General features: G+C 52.8%; 6 protein-coding genes and 1 non-coding gene across 7 annotated transcripts; 3 read left to right on the top strand and 4 right to left on the bottom strand.

Annotated features, from left to right (window-relative positions):
- Nucleotides 1–418: 418 nt before the first annotated feature.
- On the top strand, nucleotides 419–1,645 carry J4E92_002392 (uncharacterized protein; the record flags this gene model as incomplete). Its single annotated transcript, XM_051493796.1, has 2 exons — nucleotides 419–545; nucleotides 591–1,645. The coding sequence occupies 2 exons, from the start codon at nucleotides 419–421 to the stop codon at nucleotides 1,643–1,645; spliced, it is 1,182 nt and encodes a 393-aa protein (XP_051355475.1).
- Nucleotides 1,646–2,763: 1,118 nt separating this feature from the next.
- Nucleotides 2,764–2,853, top strand: J4E92_002391. Its single transcript has one exon. It is a non-coding gene; the product is annotated as a tRNA-Cys (tRNA).
- A 522-nt stretch (nucleotides 2,854–3,375) lies between these two features.
- J4E92_002390 (uncharacterized protein) lies at nucleotides 3,376–4,503 on the bottom strand (the record flags this gene model as incomplete). The annotated part of the gene is made up of 5 exons (XM_051493795.1): nucleotides 3,376–3,500; nucleotides 3,556–3,874; nucleotides 3,930–4,139; nucleotides 4,216–4,239; nucleotides 4,471–4,503. The coding sequence occupies 5 exons, from the start codon at nucleotides 4,501–4,503 to the stop codon at nucleotides 3,376–3,378; spliced, it is 711 nt and encodes a 236-aa protein (XP_051355474.1).
- A 270-nt stretch (nucleotides 4,504–4,773) lies between these two features.
- J4E92_002389 (uncharacterized protein) lies at nucleotides 4,774–5,496 on the bottom strand (the record flags this gene model as incomplete). Its single annotated transcript, XM_051493794.1, has 1 exon — nucleotides 4,774–5,496. The coding sequence occupies one exon, from the start codon at nucleotides 5,494–5,496 to the stop codon at nucleotides 4,774–4,776; it is 723 nt and encodes a 240-aa protein (XP_051355473.1).
- Nucleotides 5,497–5,828: 332 nt separating this feature from the next.
- Nucleotides 5,829–11,040, top strand: J4E92_002388 (uncharacterized protein; the record flags this gene model as incomplete). The annotated part of the gene is made up of 11 exons (XM_051493793.1): nucleotides 5,829–5,948; nucleotides 6,003–6,105; nucleotides 6,156–6,389; nucleotides 6,443–7,547; nucleotides 7,597–8,352; nucleotides 9,143–9,317; nucleotides 9,371–9,397; nucleotides 9,446–9,836; nucleotides 9,917–10,387; nucleotides 10,449–10,858; nucleotides 10,936–11,040. The coding sequence occupies 11 exons, from the start codon at nucleotides 5,829–5,831 to the stop codon at nucleotides 11,038–11,040; spliced, it is 3,897 nt and encodes a 1,298-aa protein (XP_051355472.1).
- Nucleotides 11,041–11,347: 307 nt separating this feature from the next.
- On the bottom strand, nucleotides 11,348–14,923 carry J4E92_002387 (NRPS; the record flags this gene model as incomplete). The annotated part of the gene is made up of 1 exon (XM_051493792.1): nucleotides 11,348–14,923. The coding sequence occupies one exon, from the start codon at nucleotides 14,921–14,923 to the stop codon at nucleotides 11,348–11,350; it is 3,576 nt and encodes a 1,191-aa protein (XP_051355471.1).
- A 560-nt stretch (nucleotides 14,924–15,483) lies between these two features.
- J4E92_002386 (Type I Iterative PKS) lies at nucleotides 15,484–22,270 on the bottom strand (the record flags this gene model as incomplete). The annotated part of the gene is given in 5 exon segments (XM_051493791.1): nucleotides 15,484–16,388; nucleotides 16,438–20,819; nucleotides 20,870–22,165; nucleotides 22,239–22,246; nucleotides 22,265–22,270. 5 exon segments carry the CDS (start codon nucleotides 22,268–22,270, stop codon nucleotides 15,484–15,486), a joined length of 6,597 nt encoding a protein of 2,198 aa, XP_051355470.1.
- Between the last annotated feature and the right edge of the window lie 1,219 nt (nucleotides 22,271–23,489).

Genomic DNA, 23,489 nt, shown 5'->3' with positions numbered 1-23,489 from the left:
CCCTCGATGCAGGCGCAGGCAAGCAGGCAGGCTTGTTTGCAGGCGCGGACAGACGTGTTTGCGGAGTGACAGCTAAGTGAGTCGCGGAAGTTTTCTGGAAGTCGCGACCGACCGACGGGTCCGTGCGCAGCTCCGCTAATTTCCGTCACGTGCGAACCGCTCCGTGCCTCGTTTGAGCAAGTCAGTGTCTGGGTGTCGCTCCGCCTGATGTGACTCCGGCTTCACGTCTTTCCAGAGGTTCGCAGGTTGCCCGGCCGAAGCTCAGGGAAAGCATGATCAATGCGGAACCGTTAGATGTGGCGCTAGGCGATTGTGGCTTAGCCGGACCCTTGTCAGCGTCATCGCTATTCCAGTCCTGAACGGTGTCGCTAGGCGTGCTCGTGGCTGAGATACTTTGTCCATCCTCTACTCTGTAAAGATGATACTGAGTCAAATTTCTTATCTGGACTGCATAGCTTTCCTCGTCTTCCTCGCTCCCCAATTGTTAGTCCAGATTGGGCTCCCGCCACTTTTGACATGGCTGATACCAGCCCTGCCATCTCTGGGTAAGCTACAACATGTCATGTACGTGGGCATACTAATACTCACAGCTCCCAAAGCCGTCGCCATACCGTACCAGTTCATTCGTGAACGCTTCTTTGTATCACATCAACATCGTGCCCCTTTCGTGCAGAAGGCAACGCCTTTCCAGGACTTGGTCATCCGTTTCGTTCGCTATGCATTCGCCAACATGCCCGCCTTTCTGGGGCGTGTCTTTTTTTCCAAAGCCGTGTCACTCCCTTTCTTGAGGTTTCGTATGCTGAGACACGGCATCGTCACCAGTCCTATCAGGTGGACTGAGATTAAAAGGCCAAACTTTAGAGGTGTATGGATAGTGCACAACCAGCAAGAGCAGCCAGATGTAATTGTATACTATTGTCATGGAGGTGGCTTTTCCATGGGGAGTAGTTTCTTCTATATGGAGTTTCTACTCGCTTGGGTTGCAATGCTCAAGAACGCTGGGTACAGCAATCCGGCTCTATTCGCTTTGGAATACACGCTCGTCCCAGACGCTACATACCCTACCCAACTCCACGAGACGGTCGCAGGCTACGAATACGTTCTATCGCTAGCTCAATCTTCAGTTCGTGTCGTCGTGGGTGGAGACTCTGCGGGCGCAACCCTCATCTTGAGCTTTCTGCTATACATGTCTGACCACACGGACTTGCGACATCAGAAACCTGGCCTTGCCATCATGATCAGCCCGTGGGTCACGATTCTATCGCGCGAAAATCGAAACACCGAATCCGACTATCTCAACAGTTCATCGTTGGAGCTATACGGCCGTCAATACATCGGCAGCAAGGTGTCAGCAGATGATCCATTCGTTTCACCCGGAACGTGCAGAGATTTGAATAAGTGGAGAGAGGCTAGTCCTGAACAAGGATGGTATTTCCTATATGGTAGTGAAGAAGTGCTTGGGCCGGAGACAAGGCGCCTGATCAGCTTATTGGAAAAGACCGGAAAAGAGGTAGACAGCTGGGAAGAGCCGGGAGGTATTCATGCATGGCCTGTTGCAAGCTTATACCTTGGGGAGACGAGAGAGGCCAGACTGAGTGGTCTGAAGAGTATTGTAGAAGCGATCAAGAGCAGGATACATTCATGAGACTGGAGGTGGTGGAACCCAGCCAAGACATACGATTCTTTGTCTGACGTAACCTTGCAATTAGTAAAGCCATTTCAGTTTCCTGCTATCTGTATTCACTGAGGGGGATAGCCTCGCTTTTGCGAAGGCTGTAGTGGTTCTGAACAAAAGCACACCTTGAGGATATCATTTGTGTTCAACACGCGTATCCAATCAGATGCCAAAACAGGGCAACTGCTATGCTGCATCCCAAGGTCGTTTCTTTAATCGTAGTCTTACAGGACGTTGTGCACCGGAACACTACCTAGGTAATAAGCAGCCATCAACTGCGAACAAGATTGACTGATCTACAGAGACGCAGCACAAGAGTTCTCATCACTTTCTTGGGCGTCTAGGCCCCACCCTTGCCGTTCGTTGTGCTGGTTGACTCATGGGTTTTCTTCAATGTACTTGTCCGGGGGAAAAGAATAGAAGCAATCTAAACGCACATTTCAACGTTGTTACTGCAGCTGCCTTCCAGCAATCAGTCCATTATCGAAGCCATCGCGCTTGTGCCGAAAGATAGGTGCACCAAATCAAGATCTTACCGTATACCAAGGTGCTATAACGATAACTTGCCCGACCAAACCCAGGCTCTAATCCGAGGCAAAGACGGACCACATCCTTAGTCTGACAGTCCAATATGCGTTGGAATAGCTTGATATGCTTTCAAATGCAGGCAGAGGGTACGGCTACATTGAAATACCGTGACAACTATTTTTCTCCTAAGTGTAAAGCAACGACACACGTCACATCGCATTGCCGGGTGCATCATAGGCGATGCATTTGAAAAAAGCCCAAGCGTTTAGTATAGATCTCTCTACGCCAGGATATGCCCTAGTTTATGTAACTAATGTAACTGCTTTGTAGAATGTCTGACCGAACATTTGTAAGTGGACGGTTTCCGGCAGAGTCAGCATGGCGGATGCTTGATACTGCTCTTGCGGAGCCAAGGTGCAAGGCAGGTGGCGTGCTAGCAAATGCATCGATGAGGACACCACGTGGGTGGGTTAGATGTGGGGGCTGTGGATAAGTCAATAGGTGCTAGATTATTAGGATATATTTCAATTATTTTCAAAATTCTCTATATGTTCTTCGATGGGCCGGTAACTCAGTGGTAGAGTGTAGGACTGCAGTTGAAACGAAATGCTACCTTCCCGAAGTCACCGGTTCGACTCCGGTTCGGCCCTTGTTTCTTTTTGCCCGGCTATCTTTCTTTTTTGACACAGGTGCATTCGTCTCTCTGAGGCTATAAAAGCAACATATCTTGTTCTTAATGCATTTCCACGGAAGCATACGTCCGCCTTCTTTCTTCATTTTGTTTCAACATAGACACTTGCTGTATTCTCTACTGAAAGGTCACAGAGACAGCTTTATGTATTTTAATGTGTACAGCGTATCGCACACATGAGTTTTAGTATCAAAGAGTACAGACCTGTACCCTAGAAAGAGAAGACAGGATGCATAGCGACAGCTCACTCACGAACGTGTTGCATCTACAGCGAAATGCTATGTCCTTGTAATATGGGTATTCAGACAAGTAATCTACACACCTGCACACATGGCATAGTATAAGCCCCACTCACCGTATTCTTACAAAAGTATATATACATCACTCCCTGCACCTGGTGTGACTCGCACGTCCTTGCCACGTTCTATAGCATGCAATTCGCACGAGCCACTCGCATCTCCAACCTTCAGTGCGCATTCGTCTACTCCCATCTCGTCTCTTTCTTCAACGGCTTTTCCCAATCCTTGATGTGGTCTGAGATGACCTTCGCAGCCTGTTCCGCCGTGAAGTTGCGCCCGATGGCTTCGACAAAATCGCCTTCTGGGTCTGGTAGATCTGTTAGCCTATGTACGTGCAACCTGATGACAGCAAGACAACATACCCATCAAATAGAAGTAGATACTGTGATCAACCAGGTAGTCTTGGCCAGGCTTGACGTCCTTGGGGGTGCTGAAGTACACGCGATACGCTTTACATGTATCCTTGATCTCCTCGTGGGTGCCTGTCAAGCCGATGAAGTCAGGATGGAACTCTGCCAGGTATTCCTTGAGCACCTTGGGGTTGTCGCGTGCAGGATCGCATGTGATCATGACGGGGAGGATGACGTTTCCGCATTCGGCGACGACTTTGTCGTACATGAGAGCCATTTTGTCGAGCTCGTCGGGGCAGATGTCGGGACAGTGAGTGAAACCAAAGTAGACCTACGACACTGTTGTTAGTGTAAATGCTCACACTGGGTCGAGGGCGATGCCGTACGAGAGAGTATTTGCCTAGCATATCCTCGTTGCTGAATTGCTGGCCATTGTGGTCTTGGAGGTGGAATGGACCGCCTACTTTAGGCTTTCCGATACCCTTTGTTTGCTCGGCGATTCGCTTTCTTGCCATGCGCTCTTTCTCGTATGTGAAGTAGGCCCATAATCCTCCGCCTGCTGCGACGAAGAGGATGGCTGCTGTGAGATTGAATGGCTACGAAGCGTTAGCCTTTGATCGGGCGTCTAAGTACTCCCACCTGGTACATAGCTCCTTGGATATCGAAACGTACCCCGCCCTTGTTCCTGGCCCGGATCTGATCTATTGTCTTGAGCTTGCTCCGTGGTGTCGAATGCGAAAAACCCCTTGTGTGTCCTTGGCAGCTACTTGCAGCGTTCCTTGGTCCAATGCGCGTTGTCTGTAATTCCCTCCGACACGTTGCGTTGCCCGCTGATGGTTTCCGCGACGATGCGACCGGACTCGATGTGCTAAAGGCGAATGTTCGATGCGGAACGCGCGCCGCTCGTGGACCTGAAATACTCCTCACAGCCGTGGCCATGCATTTCATTGGTGCAGCCATTGGGGTGTTGATATTGGAGACTGTATGACGCCGTGGTGTTGCGAAATGGTGCTGCGGCAGACTTTCGATGATTTGGGATGCGAACTGGCGCGCTCGGGCCAACCTCGAATGACATGTTGCTCCTTCGTACATCCAAGGTACATCACGTCACCACGAAAGTCCAGATGGACATCCATAAGCGGAGGTCCTAACGATTACTTGAGCCAGGGGTCACGTCAAAAAATAAGAGGGCGCCTTTGGAAGAAGTGTAGCAGAGAACTGGTGGGATGTTTATTTGATACCGATAGCTTTGAGAAGCTCCTCTTTCTGCGTTGCCCCAATGGCTCCTTCTGTTTCGACGCCCTTGACGACATGGCTCATGGTCTCCATCTCTCTGACGCCGGCACCATGTGCAAAGTGCCAGAGCTCTGCTTCTTCATACCGTACCTGGAACGCTTGCCAGTTCTGTGCTTTTAGCGTGTTGACATGCTCTGTGACAGCTACGGAGGGGCCGGAGTAGACAAGCAAGCCAGGATATCCAGGCTTGGTGAGCCCAGACACGGGTGGCACTGAAGACGGAGGTGAGAGTGCAAGTTTGCGTTTGTTGGTATTGAGAAGATGGTGCAGCCATACAATGACTGTCTTGGAGGTGTCTAGACTCTGGTTGGCCCCTGCGGTCGAGCCGCTGTGTGATTCAGCAGGAGCAGAATCGAGCATGTGCCGAAAGGCAGCGAGGATGGCATCGAGGGCCTCTTCGCCTTGGGCCAGCCCAAGCCCTGTGACGGCATCTCTAATGCGCGTCCGCAGGTCGTGCTTGGCTGCGTCAGTCGCAGAGATGATGTCGGGCGACCCTGATGCCGGATACGACTCGGGCAAGCGAAGAAGGAGCGAGGCACGATCATCTTGGGAGAAGCTTAATTCCCGTGACTTGGGATGATAGTGCGTCTGGTGGGGATACATGGCATCTAGCAGCAGCAGCTCGGTTTCAAGGCGGGCGGCAGCGTCGTCTGCCATGGTGGATGCAGGCGGATTGCCTGTGTTTGGAGGATCTACATGAAGGTCGGCGTGTGGGAGGCTGGACGGGCGCTGGTGGCTACAGTGAAACCAAAACCAAAGAGCTTTCCCGATGCGGCTAGGAGCAGACGCGGAACGTCCGCGCTCCAACCACCTGGGCACCCAGAGACACAGGCAAACCATCCATCTGCCCTCCGCACCGCCAGCCCAGAGCCTCACCCGCATGCCCTGCCCTCCGCACCGCCAACATCACGACCCGTCACGTGCAGCCAGCACCCACGGACGCCCTACGCCTGCGCCTGTGTGCGGAATGAGCAGCGGCCCCAGCGACGATGAAGGCTGCTCCGCTCCTGGTGTCCTGGCACAACGAGAACGCGCCCATCTACTCGGCGCACTTTGAGCCCCACGGCAAGGGACGCCTGGCGACAGCGGGCGGCGACAACAACGTGCGGGTGCGGCAGCCCCTCCCCGCGAGCAGCATGGACTTGCGCTGACCTGTACAACAGCTCTGGAGCGTCGAGGCGCACGGCGAGGAGCGCACCGTCTCCTACCTGTCGACTCTGGCCAAGCACACGCAGGCCGTCAACGTGGTGCGATGGTGTCCACGGGGTACGCCTCCGGCCCACGTGCAAGAGAGAGCAGCAACTGACGTGCCCTAGGCGAGATGCTCGCGAGCGCCGGCGACGACGGCAACGTGCTGCTCTGGGTCCCCGCCGAGAAGCAGGCGGCGCACAACTTGGACGAGGGCCTCGAAGACAAGGAGACGTGGCGAGTCAAGGCCATGTGCAGGTCCATAGGCTCCGAGATCTACGACCTGGCCTGGTCCCCTGACGGCGTCTTCTTCATCACAGGCAGCATGGACAACATTGCCCGCATCTACAACGCTCACACTGGTACGCCCCGTGCCCAGCCACCACGTCCCCGATAGCTGCTCAATCGTGTCTAGGAAGCATCGTGCGGCAGATTGCCGAGCACAACCACTACGTCCAGGGCGTTGCCTGGGACCCCATGAACGAGTACATTGCAACCCAGTCGTCGGACCGCTCCGTCCACATCTACACCCTGAAGAACAAGGACGGCCACTTCTCGCTGGCCCAGCACAGCAAGGTCACCAAGATGGACCTGCCCGCCCGCCGCGTCTCTTCCAACAGCCCGGCGCCCCCAGACTTCGGCAGCCGCGCCTTTGCCGCTGATGCTGCCATGGCAATCGGCTCGCCCGTGCCGTCGATGCCCGGCACGCCCCAGTCGCTGGCCCTGCCCACGATGCATCCGCCGCCGACCTCGCACAGCCGTCGTTCGTCCTTCGGCTCCTCTCCATCCATGCGCCGCTCCGCCTCGCCCGCTCCGTCCATGCCCCTGCCCGCCGTCATGCCAAACTCCCCCAGCATTGGCACCATGGGCCCCATGGGCCTCCGCAACGCGCCCCTCTACTTCAACGAGACCCTGACCTCCTTCTTCCGACGTCTTACATTTGCCCCGGACGGCAGCTTGTTGTTCACGCCGGCAGGCCAATACAAGGCCGTGCATGCGTCCGTTGCTGAAGCCAAGCAGACCGACGACATCACGAATACAGTCTACATATATACCCGGGCCGGCCTTAACAAGCCACCCGTCGCCTATCTGCCCGGCCACAAGAAGCCCTCGGTCGCCGTCCGTTGCTCGCCCGTCTACTATACCCTGCGCCAGTCTGCCCCACCCACCAGGCACATCACCATCGATACTTCGAATATGGACGATGAGATTCCTTCTCTGCCTGATCCAGTCATGCCCTCGAAGCCCCCTACCTCGCATTCATCCATGGACCCCCCGCCCATCACGAGTGCGCCTTCTCCCTCGCCTAGCCTATCAGCGCCGTCGCCCAAGCCCGCTGATGGCGAAGCATCCGCTCAATCCGGCCTGCCCCCCGGGCCTCCGTCTGCCTTTACACTGCCTTATCGCATGATGTATGCTGTCGCAACACAAGACGCTATCCACATCTACGATACGCAGCAACAGAAGCCCCTATGCATCGTCAGCAACTTGCACTTTGCTACCTTTACAGACATCACCTGGTACGTGCCGAGGCCCGCTTTGACTCCCAGTTCACTTACCATTCAATAGGTCAAATGACGGCTCCATGCTGCTGATGACCTCGTCGGATGGCTTTTGCTCATCCATCACATTTGCTCCTGGCGAACTCGGCGACAAGTACACGGGTCCTTTAGCTGTTCATAGCCGACCACAGCAGACACCTGCTGCCATCAACACCACGGGGGGGCACACATCAAACAACTCTACCCCGACTCCTACACCAACAAACGGAACCATGCCAGGCACCACAACGGCTACTGCACCACCAATGCAGAGGCAACCCTCTGCAGGCTTCCCGGCCTCTCCGAGCTCTTTTGTTCCCGCAAGGCCTGGAAGTCCCACAAGAAGCAATTCAGTATCCAGTATTGCTACTGCTTCATCCTTTGCGCCCGGTGCAGGTGACCAAAGCAACATGAACGCCCCAACGCCGGCTATGTCATCAGTGCCTAGTATTGCTGCTGCCAATTCTGGACCTGTACCGATGTGGACACCGCCTCTGACCCCAGCTCACGGCCAGGGCACGACGCACAGTGCAAGTAGCTCGGTCAGCGGGGTACCAAGCACTGCCCATGTTGGGCGAAGAGAAAGCGAAATGAGCGAGTCAGACCGCGACGATGCATCTTCGACTTCCAAGAAACGAGATTTGTATGCTATGCCGGAAGTTGATGCAGATGCGCGAGAGAGTAAGCGACGAAGGATTACACCAACACCGGTCACGATGGTCGCGGAAGGCGACAGTGCTATTGCCAGCACCGAAGAGAGTACTCCGACACAAACACCCGGGCAGTAGGAACTATTACATGGGATCCTCTTGTTTCCGATGCATTTCATCATTGTGTACATCTTGTCTTCAGCAAGGCGTTTAGGATACCAGGGCTATATTTACGGCGATATCATGTACAGATTCCTTTCTTTCCTTGCTAATGCTGTAATAGTGGGGCGCCATCACGATTATACCAAAATTCCCACTGCGCGAAGGCGCATGTAGTCGTACTCCACAATACAGATTATAGTCAAGTCAAATACATATACATTGCAGATGGAAAGACCTGAACTCATCTCCCTAGGTGGCCCAGTTGGTATTGCAGATTTACGCCACTGAGGCCATCTCCGTGCTCAGAGACGTTGCGCGCAACTCGAGAATGGTCGACTGCCGATTCGACGGAACGTTCTTGTGCTCGTTCGCACCTTCCCACGTTGGTATCGCCCGTATCACAACCCAAGGATTTCCAAGAGCGATCGCCTCAGCTTATACCCCTGTCACGAACAGCCGATTATGATGCCGACCAATCAAAGCGTAGCTACGAGCTGACAAGCGCATTCCTTGGGTTGTTGCCATTGGTGCAGCCGTTCGGACCAGGCGAACAACGTGGTGAGTTCGGACGTTGCATTGGGCACAGCATCGGAATAGTCTTGTCCTTCGCTGCAAGTGCCAGCAAGATACATGGATCTACCTTACACTCGGTGCCCCTCTATTTGGCCTTTCTCTTTCTTCCCAGTCGTCGCGTGCACCTCTCACATTTGCAAAGAGTTGGAAACTTTGTACAGTGCATTCGGAGATTGAGGTGTGGTATAGTAAGATGGACGATCAGAGCCAAGTTCACGACGGGAAAGTGCAAGAGCACGAGCACGATGTTGAACACCAGCACGCCTGCGGTGAAACGAGTAGCTTGGGTAAAGACGACATCTTACAACTCACTGATCCTGTGCTGAATGCCAAAATGCATCTGGTTAACAATGCGATCGATGAGGTAAGCTTGTTGAGAGAAGACTCTTGTGGGTGTGTACTGATTACAGTCCCCAGATCGGTTTCACGACGTATCAATGGAAGGTACTTGATGTGTCTCTGACATCTTTGAGCATTTCTAATAAGGCTTAGCTCTTTGTCCTGAATGGTTTTGGCTACGCCGTTGACTCCCTCATCCTACTCATTCAGTCCGTCATCGCCGCGCAAGCCGCCCTTGAGTTCAAGCCTTCCTACCGAAACGGCCTGACCATCGCTGCTTACGTCGGAATGCTCACGGGAGCCTTATTCTGGGGCTTATCAGCCGATATCATCGGCCGAAAGACAGCGTTTAACGTTAGTTTGCTGATTTGCTCGATCTTTGCAATTGTGGCTGGAGCAAGCCCAAATTGGGAAGTCTTGGGCTTGTTCGTATGTTTGAGTGCTTTTGGCGCCGGAGGAAATTTGGTGTTGGATACGGCAGTGTTCTTGGAGTATCTGCCTAGCTATAGGCAGTGGATGCTTACGCTCATGGCAGCTTGGTGGGGTATATATATCCCCAATCTTCCGCTGTTTTCTTCTCCGAGGGATGGCATCTATAAGCCTAAGTACTAACACTCTGACTAGGCATTGGTCAGCTCGTAGCTGGCTTTTTTGCCTGGGCCTTCCTTCCAAATTTTAGCTGCGCAGACCCATCCCTCGATCCCACGGCAGGCCCCTGTACAAAGTCTAACAACCAAGGTTGGCGCTACGTATGGTACGCTTCTGGATCCTTGGTTTTTGTAATGTCTATTCTCCGCATCACCATCATCCGTCTCAAGGAGACTCCCAAATTCCTCGTCAGCGAAGGTAAAGACGCCGAGTGCGTCGAAACCCTCCACTTCATTGCCACCAAATACAATCGACCTTGTAGTCTCACCGTCACCCAGATGCAAGACTGTGGCACCGTAGATCGTATCGCTGCACGTGGAAATCAGAGTAAATGGGGCTTGGGAGAGATCAATATGCACCTCCGCGGCCTGTATTCCACGAAGCGAATAGGTATTAGCACATCGTTGATCTGGCTCTCGTGGACATTGATAGGCCTCGCCTACCCCCGTAAGTGTCTCTGTGCGAACTGCATGTGAGACATACGCTGACTTTGTACACCTTTGTTTAGTCTACAATGTCTTCCTCCCCGCCTACCTCTCCTCTCGCGGCGCCGCCTTCGGTGAACCATCACCCTACATCACTTGGCGCAACTACACCCTCGTGAACTTTAGCGGGATTTGGGGACCTGTGCTAGCGGGCTACATGTGTCATACGCGCCTTGGTCGTAAGTATACCATGGTTATTGGAGCATTGGTCACCATGGCTTTCTTCTTCGCGTACACGCAGGTCAGGACTGCTGTTCAGAATGTGGCGTTCACATGCATCATCAACTTCTGTTTAAATATCTACTATGGCACGCTGTACGCTTATACGCCGGAGGTGCTGCCTAGTGCGCACAGAGGTACCGGCAACGGGATCGCGATTGCCTGGAACAGGGTTATGGGAATCTTGAGTGCCGTTATTGCGACGGTCGCTGATGTAAGTCTGCTCTTCACTGAACCTGTCATGTTTGAGATGACTCCGAATGGCTGGGTTCGCGCTGACTGGCGGCAAAGACGGGAACCGCTGTCCCGATATATATTTGCGCCGCGTTGTACATCCTCATGGCAGGCATTGCGGCGATTTTTCCATTTGAGCCCTATGGCCGGAGAAGTTCATGAGGTCTGCAGTCGAGGTTCCATCAACTCTGCTCTATACATGGACTCTTGATGCAAGAATACAGGTGGACTTGTCTCAGTAAGCTCTCTCGATATTCGCCTGGTCCTCAGTTTATTCATGCAGGTGCAGTAAGTAGTCGAAATTGGACGCCACCTTTTTTCCGGACGACTCATGCTGCGCATTCCAGGCTGCAAACATCTTCATCTCATTGTAGCACGACATTGGTTCATACTCGAGGTTTCATCAAAAGCCGACGTCTATTGTGATATGAATGCACTATCTATGTCAAAAAGCTCGTTGTGCAGCAGGCTAAGTGACTTTCTCAGCATCGCCCTTTGTGCGGGTTGAGAGAAGAGCAATAGTCTCTGCAACAGACGGGAAATCAAGCAGTTCCTCAATACTTGTAGCAAATCCCCGCTTGGAGTATTCACAAGCAAGAGCGGCAGCAGCAATGCCGTTGCCCCATATTTCGTAGAACGGAGTTTGGTGTGTGAAACCAGGAGACGACCTGAAGTCTGATCCCAACACCGACTCCCAAGCTGAACAAACTACTTCCTCCAAGATCTTTCTATCTTCTGTCCCAGGCCTTGATGCCTGCTTCCTAGCTTGACGGGGGCTGACCAGGTTGTGCTGGAATGCAGCCAGATCGAATTGAGCAAGGATGTCTGACAGTTTCTGTTCCAATAAATGAGGCAGCTGTTCGTAAGTTTGAACGAAGCCGCTCAACACCGCTTTAACCCGATCTTCCGAGAAAGCCTGTTGCGAGTATCTCAGTTCGACTTCTAGCTTGTTGTCGCGAGCAGATGTTTGTAGCCATAGGTCGGCTTTGTCATGCTCCGGTTCGTACACATCGAATGCGCACCCGCCAAGTTCTGGAAATGGCTGCTCGATCGACCCGAAGCTGAGATGGTTCACGACTGTCGAGAATCGTGTCCATCGAGGCCAATTGGTGCACTTCTCTATGATGTGATGGTGTCCAATATGGCCATGCTGCAGCGACTTCAGATAGTTGCTTTGAGTCGCATCGAGAAGCGAAGAAGCTTTTGCGGTTGAAACGACATCCGTGCGCAAAGGTATGACGTTCATGCATGGGCCGAGGATATCCGATACGTTGGGCATCATCATGTGTCTTCCAGAAATGATGCACCCGAATACGACAGAGTCCTGACCCGTAAGCTTCGACAGCACGATCGACCATGAGGCAAGAACAGCGGTTGCGCTCGTGTAACCCGAAGTCTTCAGATCTACCAAGGGAACGGAAATCTTGACGGCGCCGTTGATAGGGCAGTCCACGCTAGGGCGAGTGTGAGCACGAACTTCGCTCATCGAGCTATTGGCCAGAGCTGTCTTCCAGAACGTCTCAGAATTCCTGCTTGCTAAGACTGCTTCTGCGCAGAAGTCGGTGAAAGGAATGACTTCCAATGGTCTGTCAAAATACAAAGCCTCGAGCGAGCGCCACAATGTGTCGAGACTGAGCGCGTCGTACTGGGCGTGGGAGATTCGAAGGACCAGTTGCGCTGTGCTAGTCGTGGCATCATGTACAAGGGTAAAAGCTACCAAAGTATCGCCGAGTTGACGGTGTCGTTTCATATCCTGCTGAATGATCTCCTTAACAAGCCCGTCCATATTCTGACTGTCACTAGACTGCTCCACAGTGAACCGGAAGGGGAAAGCCTTGGCCTTGAGAACGACCTGGAAAGTTTGTCTTGCTTTCACTACGAACACCGTCCGTAGGAGGGCGTGTTGATTTATGAGCTGTTGACAAGCGCGTTGCAACCTTCCAACATCCAGTGTTTTGGGGAACTTGAAGATCATGTAGTCATGCCAGCCATGTGACTTGAGCAGACCCTGCCCGACACACCAGGCCTGCCAGTCCGTCGCCAGAGCAACAGCGTCGACATCATCTTGTGAGATCTCCGGTGCGACTGTCTCTATCGTGTGCGCTGTATATTCACCGCCTAGCGTAGTCGACTGAGCGCATACCTCGAACCTTGCCGATGTACTCATAGCCTGGAGAGTTCGATTCACCAGGATGTCTTCGATTGACAGAATGACCTGCTCTTTCCGTGCTTGTGCGATGAGCTTGATACAGTGCAAGGAATCTCCGCCAAGATGGAAGAAATCGTCCTGCAAACCGATGTACTCTACAGGAAGGCCGAGCACTGAGGCCCATAGACGTTGCATCGTTCGCTCCTGCAATGTCACTGGCGCAGACTTGCTTAGAGCGCCAACATGCTTCACCAGATCAACCAACGACATCCTGGCAGCCTGACTCCGCAGTAGCTTTCGATCGAGTTTGCCAGACGGGTTTAACGGCCGTTCTTTGAGTTCCACAAATCCGCGCGGTATCATGTGATCCGGAAGACTGTCCGCCAATCTCTCTCTCAACTGCCTGACTTCGTGAGAGAAGTCTGTTGCAAGCCCGTGTAGGAAAGCGACGAGCATTGGCCCAGTTCCGGTTGTCGGTTCGACTATCTCCGCTGCGACCGTCACACCCGATGGGAGGCTGTCCAACAACGACTTCTCCACCTCTCCCAACTCAAAGCGTTGCCCATGTAACTTGACACGCGTATCTTTCCTTCCCACAATCTGCACAACGCCATCTTCGATATACTTTGCCAAATCTCCCGTTCGAAACATCACTCTGGGTCTCATCTCCCCCCTCGCTTTCGCCCATACAGGTAGCCCGTCGATAAATGCCTTCGTATTAGCTTCCGGGTCGTTGCGGTATCCCTGGAATAGCGCTGGTCCCTCAAAAAGAAGTTCCCCCGTTTCCCCGATCGGCGCTAGTGTATTCGCATCGTCTTGGTCAACGATCCATGCGCAACCCGTCATAAACTGGCGAGCTTTACATTTCTTCCCGCTCACATCGATGGCGTTCGCAATGCCCACGCCCTCCGTCATGCCAATCGCCTCCACAAGCGACACCCGCGGCGCCCAAATATCGATGAGTCGCTGAGTTACGGGCTCACCCCCTACGGTCAAAAACTGCAAGCAATCCACTTCCTCTGGCTTCAGCAGGTTCAGCAGCGTTGGTGTAAGGAAGGTCCGAGTGATTTTCTTCCTGGTGATGAAGTTCGCTATACCGCCCATGCGCTCTCGCTCTGGTGGTAGGATCAATAGACCCCCGTTACAAAGCGTCTTCAAAGTCGTGACAATGCTCGCAGCAAAAGCCTGGGAGGCGAAGTTGAGAACGCGGCTACTAGCTGCGTAACCATGACCATGGATAACATTAGAGACCGCACTGCTTTGCGTATGTTGAACCACTTTAGGTAGTCCCGTCGATCCTGATGTGAAACACACATAAGCGAGATCATTCGGAAGGCCGACTGGCAGGTCTATCACTCCGATCATCCCACTCTCGGAATCGCTGCTGCAAAGTTCTGGCACATTGATGACCACCTTGCTGACAACTTCGCGCGGAAACCTCTCGTTGAACTTTTCTTCGGCAAGCATTACTCGAGGACTTATAGTGGCCAGGCACGCATGTAACCGCTCCGTTGGGTTGCCAGGGTCCAGCGTCGTGTACGCCATCCCCGCCTTCGACACAGCCATCATACAGACAACTAGCCAGATGGATTTGTCGAAACAGATCGGGATGATTTCACCGGCAGTGGCTTCATCGAGTATAGTATGAAGATGTTGGGCTAAACGCGTAGAGTAGTCTTCCAATTGCGTGTATGTGAGTGTACCGTCTGGTGCGTCCACCGCAGGCGCGTCAGGGGAGCAGCTGACTTGCTTGGTGAAGACTTGAGTGATAGTCAAGTGAGGAGTTGGCGGAAGTGAAGCGTTCCAAGACCATATCTGATCTTCTTCTTCTCGAGTGATCTTCGTTCTGCCTTTCGGGGACATGTTGCTCGTTTCGGAGATTATGGCTGTGCTCATTTCTGAAGGCCGGAGGATGGATAACAATGGTGGATTGGACGTCGGCGTGACCATGAGACGTAGTGGGCCATAAGCTACCTTTTGAGACTTTCTTGTAGCGTACTAGCTGCATGTGTCCGGTACACCATGCCCCGCACCATATGTCACCAGACTCTCGGAGTAGGTTGAGTGTTGATCTGCCCGTTCGCCGGTTCCTCGGTCCAATTTTCGTGTCGCCGAAATGTAAGGTGTACGTTTTTACATTCGGTCCGCAATAGATACGATGCTAGCTCTGGATAGTATGCACCTACATCGCAAGCGGTGTGCGAAGATAAGAGACACCCTTCTTGACGCAATGGCCACCTTTGCTTGTACTCTCAACCTCGGTATTGACATCAGGACCGAGAGCGCCTACTGATTTGCTCCGCTGCATGGTTGGCTACGCCACTTATCGAAATACAACCAGGTTCTGCTTTGCGAGGGCATGCATGGTACCAGAAAGGGCGATCGACTCTACCAGATATGTGATTCATTCGTTGCAGTGACAAGAGATGAGTGACTATGTTCGACTATAAGTCTACCTAAAAGGACATCTTTAGATGCTTGAACAGGAACAGATATCCTGGTTCTACTTGGCTTTTCCACTCTCTGCTTCCCGGCTTGAGATGCAGATCATGGATGTGTTTCACTCCAGGAACCGGTAAGAAGCCACATTCAACTCCAGAATTGTCCAGCTCCTTTACGAACGATTCGGCTGTCTTGAACGGAACAATCTCATCGTGTAGCCCATGAATGACAAATGTGGGGACATTGTAGGAGCCGTCTCGCACATGCGCCATTGGGCTAATCGCTCTGACAAGCTCTGGGTCAGGCTTTTGGGCCAGAGCCTTAGGAGAAAGGCCGTAGAGCAGAACGTTTAGCCCGATGCCCTCCTTGAGAACCGCGAAGATGAGCTCAGAGCGTGGGTCGCCGGGCTTGATCCAACCCAATCGACTACCATCCATCATGGTGCCATAGTTCGTCACGGGTGCCCGCGGCAGAGCCTGCATGATTTTCTCAAGTCGCATTCTGCGGGCAGGGAACTCTCCGTAAGACTGCTCTTCCTGATGCCTTTCCAGAGCCCCAGTTTCAAAGTCGGTTGGGCCATAAAAGCCCAATATGGCGGCTGGTGACGGGATGTCGAGCGCTTTGGTAGTCCAAGCAAGGCTCATGGCGAGATGGGCACCCGTTGAATACCCAATCGAAACTATGCGAGTTTGGTCTATCGAGATGCCGTATTGAGATGCGATAGCAGAGAGCTTTGTCTGGATCCAAACGTATGCATCTCGTACGTCGGAAAACGGTCCGTCAATGACATTCACCTCTGGAACCAACCGATAGTCTATGCTGACGGGAAGAATGTTGTGCGACAACAAGAACTTTGTCTGTGCTGGTCTGATTGCTTTGCGTGAAAGTGTCATGTGGCCACCTCCGTGGATCATCAATGCTGCCAGACGTTTAGTGCAGAACAGCAACGCGTGCGGAGGGCCATTTACCTACAGGCATCGAGCTAATTGGAGGGCTGTTCGGCAAGTAGACATCGGCTTCTATCTCAATACCATCAACGACCTTGTAAACAACTGTGTCAACACCGGACGTTGGCAAGTCACTGTGACGCTGTGGTTCCGGATACTGCTTCACAGAGGCTATAAGTAGCCGCTGAAGATTGCAATCCGGCATTGTGCTTTGAGAGTAGGTGGCGCTTGCAAACCCAGCTTGATGCATGAAGTTCATCCAGACTGCTGCAGGTTGAATGGCATGTGTGGCATCGACCGCCAACCACCAACCGTCCAGCAAACCAAAAACAGCCTCGTGCCAGTCGAAGATCGTAGTGATTTCTGAGAGCACCAAGACACCATGCGGATTGAGCATGTGCTTGATACGACGACAGGTTTCAGTTCGGTTGGCGGTTGCATGAACACAGTTCGTGCTAATGACGACGTCGAACCTGCCAACCATATCTGTAGGCGGTTCGACTTCAAGGTTAAGCGTTCTGAACTGCATCCACGAGTATTTGAACTTCTTAGAAGCGTTTCGGACCAGGGTTGAAGATATGTCCGTGAATACATATTCAATGGAATGGCCGAGAGCACCTAGTGCTTCACCAAGCCGCTTGGTAGTCCCTCCCATGCCGGCTCCGACCTCGAGGATACGAACTGGCCCGTTTGCCTTCTTGACTAATCGAACCATGAAGTCCACAAGAACCTCAGTCAGAGTGGCAAACATAGGGGCTTGAGTGTAGAAGCTTCCAACGATTTCCTGGGACGTGCTGGTGCCAAAGAGCAGCTTAACAGGGTCCTCCACACCCATCAAGCATTCTGCAATCTTCGGTCCGGTGAGAGCCATGAGTTCAGCCTCACAGCGATAATTTGGGTGGTCCGTGATGAGGTCGCGTAGAAGCTGGAACGAGCTGGGAGGAAGGGTGGGTGAACAAAATGACCGGATATATCCGGAGTCTTTCTTCTCGATGACAGAATGCCTTTGGAGAATCTCGTAGTACCTGTGCACTACCTTACTGTGTTTAGGTTGATATCCGAAATCGGGAATCTTCTGGCCCGGCGCAATGGCCTTGAAATCAATCCCTAGCTTCTTGAAAGCTTCAATCAGGTAAGCAAGAAGAAGCTCATCCTGACGAGCAGAGACCTTTGCTAGATACTCTGTAAACTGGCAAGACCGGGCATAATCTTCAAAGGAAGACTCCGCCTCCAAGAGAGATTGAAACGGATCCGTAATCTCGGCAGTTCTGATAGAATGGTGTATGGGTGGATCAAGCACAGGTGAGTTTAACGGCTTCGAAAGTGGGGTGGTACTTGGCTTCATTGGAGAAAGTCCAGCCAAGTGCATCAGATCCTTGACAGAAACGTCAAGGAGGCTATCATTACCATTGATATCGACGTTGAACTCTTCAGATAGGCAGGAAACGAGTTCTGTGGTGGATAGAGAGTCGAAGCCGAGGTCCTGAAGAAGTTGGTGATCTTCGATATGGCTGACAGCAACGCCACAAAGATCTGATATAAGCTCGAACAGTTTCGCGCGTCGAGTCCTACCAATAGAGTCCTTGGCACCTTCCTCCGGGCTCGAATGAGGCATTAATCCGGTTTTGGATGTCTTAGAGACCGGGGAGGGAGATCTAGCCGTCGGCGTGATTACTGGTGAGACTTGCTTTCGGTCGGCTTTGGTGACGCCAGAAAATATGGTTTGGCTCAATGCACCAAAGCTCACGGTTAGAAGCTCGCCAGGCGACACAATCTTCCCGAAACGATCGTTAATCTCGTCCGAGAGTTCGACCGACGCCAGTGAATCGATACCAAGATCACCGATACAAGTGTTTGAGGCAATGAAATCTGCTGGTGCGCCAGTATATGCGGAGATCATCGCCCTCAACGGATCATCTGATTCGTTGGCTTCGTCGCCAGCCACCGATGAAGCACTTGATGAGTTGGAAGCGCCATCGGGCGTCAATGGCGGAGGGCTCTCGAGCATAGCGGGCCTAGAGTTCTCGCGAAGAGAGAGAGATGAACCCGATTTAGAGATTAATCTTGATCCATTGGCTGCGTCAAGCGTTCGCTCAAGCTTGGAGATTTCGAGACGATGGAATTTGGCACCGATAGCTGTCATGGCTACCTCGCCGTCTTTGGTCAAAACGAAAACGTCGCCGGTCGCATGCACATCATCGATGAGAGTGAAAATGGCATAGACGTCCCATTCCTTGTGAGTGTCGAAGTCGCAATGTTTGGACGTCGTGACACTTTCGAGGCCGGAAGCTACGAAAACCTGACCCTGTGGGCATACTTTGCTGCTGTTGATGAGAAGGCCGGAGACTTGAATGAACGCGTCAATGGACACAGTGTCGCAATACTTCGTTACTGCGCTTTCATTGCCCCCAAGATGACTGTCTGGCATACGAATTTCGGCTAGTGCCTCGTTGTTGTCAATGACGATACTTTGAATCCCGTGGAAGAAGTCGGCGTAGTCCACAACTTTCGAGAACAGCTTATAGGCTCGTCCGCCGTTGAGTTTCTCCGAGCTCGGACTCGATCGAATTGAGTCAAGGCGGTCAGCTATGAGCCGCTTGTATGTAGAAAATCGAGGATTCTCTACTAGAGCCATCCGACCCCTGCCATGAACAGTTGCGCGGTGGGAACTGGTTGCTTGCCCGGAAGAGCTCGAAAGAACAAACTTCCATCCGTTTTTGTCAATATTTTCGAGAGTCAGATTGACGTTGCGATCCAGGTCGACGCCTAGCGGTGATTCGAATGATAGGTCCTCAAATGCTAGCGATTTAGATCCGAGGTCTGCACCCAGAATCTGAGCTGACATAGCCGCACACTCCATGTACATGGAAGCGGGACAAAGCGGCCGACCACGGACTGCATGGCCACTGATGACCTCACGAAAGCGGCTGGCCGAATTATTGACAACAAACTTGTTCGCACTGCTAGTAGACTCAGCATGATGCAGCAAGCGAACAGGGATCGGAACAGAAGCGGTCTCGAGCTTTTGCGAGCCAAGACTTTCGTAACTCCGCTGAAGCTCAGTAGCTCTATCAACATTCTCGAGCCAAGCTTTGGTTCTCTGAAACTGATAGGGGGGTAGCCATGCTGGTTCTAAACCAGCTTCAGAAGGAGACAGGAAAGCCCATGGGGTGATATCGATCCCTTCCTTCCAGAGGTGGATGATACTTTGAGAGAGAACGTTGGTAGGTTGACTAACATCAGCCGTCTTGATGTTGAGAAATGAATGAATCTCCGGTTCAGCTGTCGCACGCTTAATCATGGGGATAATGGATGAATCGAATCCTGCTTCAAGCCAGATGCAGCCTCCCAGGCGCTCTTCTATCCGCTGAATGGCGTCGATGAAGTAGACCGGTTGGCGAAGATGTGATGCAACATGCTCAGCATTGATCAATGAAGTGTGCACCTTTGTGCATGGCTCGATGGGAATAGAAGCTTCTCTGAAGTCCAATGATTTCAAGAACTCCATGAAGTCTTTCTGAAGTGGCTCGGTGAAGACGGAATGGAAGCCATGAGTTACATCGACTCTCCGACTGCTGACACCCTTGAACAAGGGGTCAGTAACCAGCAGTCTTTCCGCATTGGTCACCGCAATCTTGGTGCCAACTACGACGTGGCTGTTAGTGGCATTGAAGCAAGCAATCTCTAGGGATTCACCACCGATTGCATCAATGACACGTTCGACAACAGAGTACGGCGCAAATATTGCTAGCATAGTACCTCTCTCTGGTCCCCATTTAGTCACCATGAGCTGGGCTCGGGTAGTAACAAGTTTGAGGGCCTCTTCAAGAGAGAGCACACCCGATACGGCCATTGCTGTCAACTCTCCGAAGCTGTGTCCAATGACGCAAGCGGGCTGCACGCCAGCATCGATCCAACACCTAGCGCTAGCATATTGGACCGCCATGGTAGCTGTCTGCAACAGAACTGGATCGGTAATGACGGTGGTCTGGAAGATAGCCGGGATGATCGATGGAGTTCCAAGCGCGACGAGGATTCGATCGCACTCTTGGAGGTAGTAGCGTAGCCTGGGATTTGACTCGTAAACCGCTTTCGATAGACCGACATTCTGCTTGCTTTGGCCGGAGAATGCAAGCACGATACGCTTCGAAGGTTGGGGTATGCTGCATGACGAGATGTCCGTGGAGAGTTCGGTGCGCAAGCCGGCAATGTCGCAAGCTGTTGTCATCCAGGCCACCGAATGGCGCTTTCGCCGCTCCGATAGGGTGTAAGCAAGGCTCGAGAGGCTCAGATCTCCTTGGCTGATGTACGATTTAAGGACAGCTGCGTAAGCCTTCAGACTCTCAACTGTGTGGGCTGAGAGTATGATTGGATAGTGGGTACCCGCAGGCAGCTGAGTCGGTCTATTCAGATAGGTTAGGCTTAGCTTTCTAGGAGCGAGATTCCCACTTACGCTTTGCTAGAGCTCCTCCGAGGCCCTTCGCAGACAACAAGCGATGCGTTACTTCCAGCCGCGCCGTAGTTGTTCACCCACGCAGCTCTGAAGGGTACTTCCCATGGTTCCAGGCTCTTTGCGATGACAATCTTGTCCGGGGCCAATGAGGGAATCTTGGGGTTCAAAGATTTGAACAATGCGTGGGGCGGGATTGCTTTCTTCCATAACATAGCGATGACTTTGAGCAGTCCAGCGACCCCAGCCGCCGACTCTGCGTGGCCAGTATTGGCTTTGATAGAACCAAGATAGAGTTTGGTTGGACGATCTGATCCACCAAACACGTCTCTGATGCTGCTCACCTCAAGAGGATCGCCTGCTTGTGTGCCGGTCCCGTGGGCTTCAACGTAGGACACATGGTTTGGACTCATTCCTGCACGTTCGAGAATCGACTGGTATAGCTCAACCTGTGCCGAGGGTTGAGTGACTGTCAAAGATGCAGACAAACCGCCTTGGTTGGTGGACGACCCCGGTATGACGCCTAAAACTGGATCACCATCTGCCATCGCCTGTTTCAAGGGCTTCAATACGATCATTCCAGCCCCATCTCCACGGCAATAGCCATCAGCCGCTTGATCGAAAGGCTTGCATTGACCGGTCGGGCTGAGGAAGCCGGCCTTACCAAGACCCAGATAGTTGTGAACTCCGGAGATGATGTTCACTCCTCCAGCAACAGCCATAGGACACTCACCCGACCAGATGGACTGGCAGGCACGATTGATGGCGACAAGCGAAGAGGAGCAGGCCGTGTCGATGACTTCCGCCGGTCCAGTCCAGCCATAGTGATAGCTAAGCCTGCCGCACAAGAATGCCCGAATGGTACCAGTCGCTGTATATGCAGTTGGTGGATGGGCACTCGTATTGTCCGTGTACTCGATGAAACTTGCGCCGACGAAGCAGCCGACTTTGTCTCCGTTCTCGCGAACATGTTTGCGGAGGTAGCCCGCGCTGTCCAAAGCTTGATAGGTCAGTTCCAAGAGGATGCGTTGCTGAGGGTCCATGCTGGCAGCCTCCTTGGCATTCGAGCGGAAGAAAGCCCAATCGAACTCATCGACCCCATCAATGAAGTTGCCGAACCACTTCGGCTTCCATTTGTCGTTTTGCAACGCGCGAAAGCTTTCGCGCATCGGAACCCTGTCATGGCGGATCTCTTCGCAAGTCGATGTGCCAGCGGCGAGGAGCTGCCATAGTTCTTCGAGGTCGGCTGCTCGTGGGAGTCGGCATGAAACACCAGTGATGGCAATGGCGTCTTCCGGGCTGGCGTGATGTGTTAGCGCGGCGCTAGTCGCGTCAGCCTGTTGGGGCTACCTACTACTTGTATTCAGCCAACCTGGCCCCCTGAACAGTGGTATGGACTTCCATCTTCGATATCCGCAAGCGAGCGTTGTGGAACGGCATCAGGGGGACTGGGTCTCCTATGCCGAACAAAGCAAATATATGGGCGTCTGTACCACTTCCCGCTAGGTCCTGTGCGACATCCTTCAAAAGCCGATACCACTCGCATCGAGAGGCGAGGATGGTGTTGATTGCCTCGTGTGTCAGCGAGCAATCATGCAGCAAGCTGCCATCCAAATTCGATCGCACAGGAACTCGCAGCTGACTAGCATCAGGCAGCATCATGTCGTCATGCTCCTGACAAATGTCAAACAGCACTTTGACCAAAGGCGCGTTCTCCGGGTTGTGCACTTTGCCACGGATATGGATATCAGTGACTAGCAAACCCCGGTTACGAGCTCTTTCTGCCACCTTCTCGAGCTCTAGCACAGGGCCTACGATACTTATCGTTTTTGGGTCTGTGATCGCCGAAATGTAGCACTGCATGTTGTAAGTAGCTGTTACACAGGAATGGAATTGCTAAATGCTGCTTGTTTGCTTCGGTGGAAGTCATGTTCCTGTGACACAAGTCCAAAGACCGACAGGGGAGAGGCCCTGCAGCGAATACGAAAAGAATCCCAACTTACTCTAGGAATACCTGCCACAAGCTCATCTCCTTGCGGAGGAGTTCTCAGGCGTACTGCGATGGTCGTGGCCCCCTCCACCAACTCGTCGTCACCCAATTCGCCAAATGCGCCAACGGCAAATGCCAGTCGTAAAGCTTTGGTTGCAAGATGGACCACCTCCTCCTCGTCTTTGGCGCAAGAAACAGCAAAGGCTGTAGGAAGACCTCCACAATATCCCTGAGCGCCGCCACCTTTCTTCAGGCTTGCCAGCATTCGCTCGTGCGTGAGACCATGCAACTCGAGCAACTGGAAGTACTGGCAGATCTGGATAACGACCAACAGCGGCAACGCTAGAATACCGGACATGGAGCTTGAAACAGGCCCAGATATTCCGTCGGTTATCCATCGCTTCAGACTGACGACATGTCGCTTGCCCGATTTGAGTTTGGCTATGTCCGGGTGGCCGTCACAAAGTATGGTCCATGTGTCTGTCAACGACGTGATGGCTTCTGCAAATGGGAGGAGTAGGGGCGTTTCAACAATGTACTTTTGGAGCTGCTCGAGGTACGCCTCTGTGGGGGCCTTGCTTTGAGGGCAAAAGAACGCCACAGAAGGCGCGAAATGATCAGACTGGCTGCGCA

This window comes from Alternaria infectoria (assembly GCF_024043175.1).
Source record: "Alternaria infectoria strain BMP 0036 chromosome Unknown scaffold_3, whole genome shotgun sequence".
Taxonomy (NCBI): Eukaryota; Fungi; Ascomycota; class Dothideomycetes; order Pleosporales; family Pleosporaceae; genus Alternaria; species Alternaria infectoria.
Note: the sequence above shows the minus strand (reverse complement) of the source record. Positions and strands in the feature narration are given on the sequence as shown.